General features: G+C 39.3%; 1 protein-coding gene across 1 annotated transcript in view; it reads left to right on the forward strand.

Moving 5' to 3' along the window:
* Positions 1-2,629, forward strand: part of PTH2R (parathyroid hormone 2 receptor) — a 95,487-nt gene that overhangs the window by 27,339 nt on the left and 65,519 nt on the right. Inside the window, exon 6 of the mRNA XM_006872750.1 lies at positions 469-529. Coding sequence (XP_006872812.1) covers positions 469-529 — 61 coding nt within the window. The remainder of the gene's footprint in view (positions 1-468; positions 530-2,629) is intronic.

Below are 2,629 nucleotides of genomic sequence, written 5' to 3' on the forward strand. Positions count from 1 at the left end.
GGTTCTGACCCATAGCAACCCTGTATAGGGTTTCTGAGGAGCAACTGGTGAGCTTGAACTGCCAACCTTATGGTTCAAACCAACTTTTGCAGTCCAGCACGTCAACCCACAGTGCCATACGGTCAGCAATATGGTAACAGTCGGACTACATACACCAGTCACTGACTACTTCTGGCCCCACAATCTTCAATATCCTTCAAACATGGCTAGTTCTGACATCCCTCAATGAAAATTGGGCTAACCACCACCTTCAGACTTTTGAGAACCAATCACATCAATGTTTTCAGCTCATTTTGCTCATGGGCAAGATGGAGGTGAAGTGGACTTTTTTGTTCACATATTAACATTTTTTTATATCTGTTTCTTTCTTTCAGTGTTTATTAGTATAGTCTTATATATGTATATGGTGAGAGAAAAACAACTTTATTGTAATAGAAATAATGTCTCTGCATCCTTTTCTGATCACAGGGTTTCCAGCAGCATTTGTTGTAGCCTGGGCTGTGGCACGGGCAACTCTGGCTGATGCGAGGTAAGTAAAAGAGAAGAGGTACACAGAGAGCTTCCAATTTTCTCTGGACTCAGATGCTTCTGATTGAAATTCACACTCTCTGCTGTTCTTAATGATACTGCAGATCATGTGGAAAAGTATCTTGATACATTGGTGGTGTTGTTGTTAAATGCCACCGAGTTGGTTTTGACTTACAACTATACTGTGTAGGATTCCCGAGGAGTGGCTGGTGGGTTTGAACCACCAATCTTGTGATTAACAGTCCAATGCTTATCCTACACCTACACTAGGACTCCTGATGCAATGAAGCTATCCTAGAGGTCATAGAACAGACAGACTTACAGACCAGAATAAGATACTTACATTCCTTAGGAAATCAATTTAGCATCAGTATTCATATGTTCTGTGTTTCTCTTTCTGTTACATAAACAATCCCCACATTGGTAGAGTGGTTACAAACACGAGTTAGGTTTAAGCAAAGGGCCTTACAAGTGGAAAGTGCCCTGAGCCAATGACCTCCACCTGCTCTATCAGAGGGATGTAGGGGCAAATGCACCTGGCCATTGCTCTAACTTCTTATTCACCTCTTGAGCAGCTTTGGGTTTTGTTTCTTGGACAAAAGATAGGTGGCAATGATGTCACCAATCTGTGAATAAATTTAAAGCTGGAATATTGGCTACTTCAGATATTTTGTTCCTCTTGTATATTTAGTAAGGAGTCCTGTCAGTACAGTGATTTAAGCACTTGGCTGCTAACCAAAAGGTTGATAGTTTGAGCCTGCCGACTGCTCCAAGAGAAATGTGGCAGTCTATGTCCTTAAATCTTACAGCCTTGAGAACCCTTGCCTTTATGTGTTGGAATTGACTTGATGACAGTGAGTTTGGGTTTGGTGATATATTTAGTGTGCTATCAATTTACTATCTAGTTGCCCTACATACATATATCTACATGTGGTGCTGTGGGTTAATGCGCTGGATTGCAAGGTCAATGGTTCAAGCTCACCAGCCATACCAAAGAAACTCTATGCAAGGCCTCTATGAGTTGGAACTGACTCGATGGCACTTAACAACAACAACAACAACAACAGCAACAACATAGCATTATGGAATCCTGGTGTGGTGCTGTGGGTTAATGCTCCGGGCTGCAAAGTCTGTTTGAGCCACAAGGTTGGTGGTTCAAGCTCACCAGCCACTCCAAGGACACCCTATAGAGTCACTGCGTTGGAACCAACTTGATGGCACTTAATAACAATAACATATCATCTATGTTTATATATCTATGTTTAACACACATATGTGCTACCTATTTCCTACTTATTTATATTAAATGCAAACAATAAATTTAATCTGTCCTATTTTTTGTTATGTTTCATAGTAGAGAAAAATATTTTCAAATGATAAAACAAATGTACATTAAAAGTAGAATCCATTGTTCCTCTAACTGGTAGTCTAGAGTTTATCTAATTTCACATTTAAGAGTACAGGAAATGGTACTGGGTGTGATTAATAACCTTTTTTTAGATTTAGACAGATCTGAAATCAAATCATGGTGCATTTGCTGATAACTTATAGGCCATGGGAAAAACTTAGTTTTCTCATTTATGAAAGTTAGATAATAATATGGAAATGACAATAATATACATGAAGCACTTAAAACAATGTCTGGCAGATAAAACAAAAAAAGGACCTAGTTTCTGTCGAATGCCTCCCACTCATGACAACTTCATGTGTGTTCCTCGAAAGCTCTTTCAATGACTGGTTTTTCTTGGACTAGATCACCAGGGTTTTCTTCCTAGGCACCTGGGTGGACTTGAACCCCCAGTCTTTCGGTTAGCAGCTGAGAAGTTAGGGACTGAAAGACAGGAGGCTCTAAATGGGCACATAATGTGGAGGAGATTAGGGTCAGGCTTTTAACAGACCTGATTTTGTCACTTCATGGTCTTGTGATAACAAATATGTTCTGTGAGCCTCAGTTTCCTGGTCTATCAAATGCTTATGAAATGAATACCTTGCTTTTAGGGTTGTTGCAAAATTAAATGAACTAATGTATGTAACAATGAATAAAGAAATCCATTGAGGAATTCATGAATTTGAGTTATAGTATTGGAGGAGAATATTAAAA

This window comes from Chrysochloris asiatica, unplaced genomic scaffold (assembly GCF_000296735.1).
Source record: "Chrysochloris asiatica unplaced genomic scaffold, ChrAsi1.0 scaffold00212, whole genome shotgun sequence".
In the NCBI taxonomy this organism is placed as follows: Eukaryota; Metazoa; Chordata; class Mammalia; order Afrosoricida; family Chrysochloridae; genus Chrysochloris; species Chrysochloris asiatica.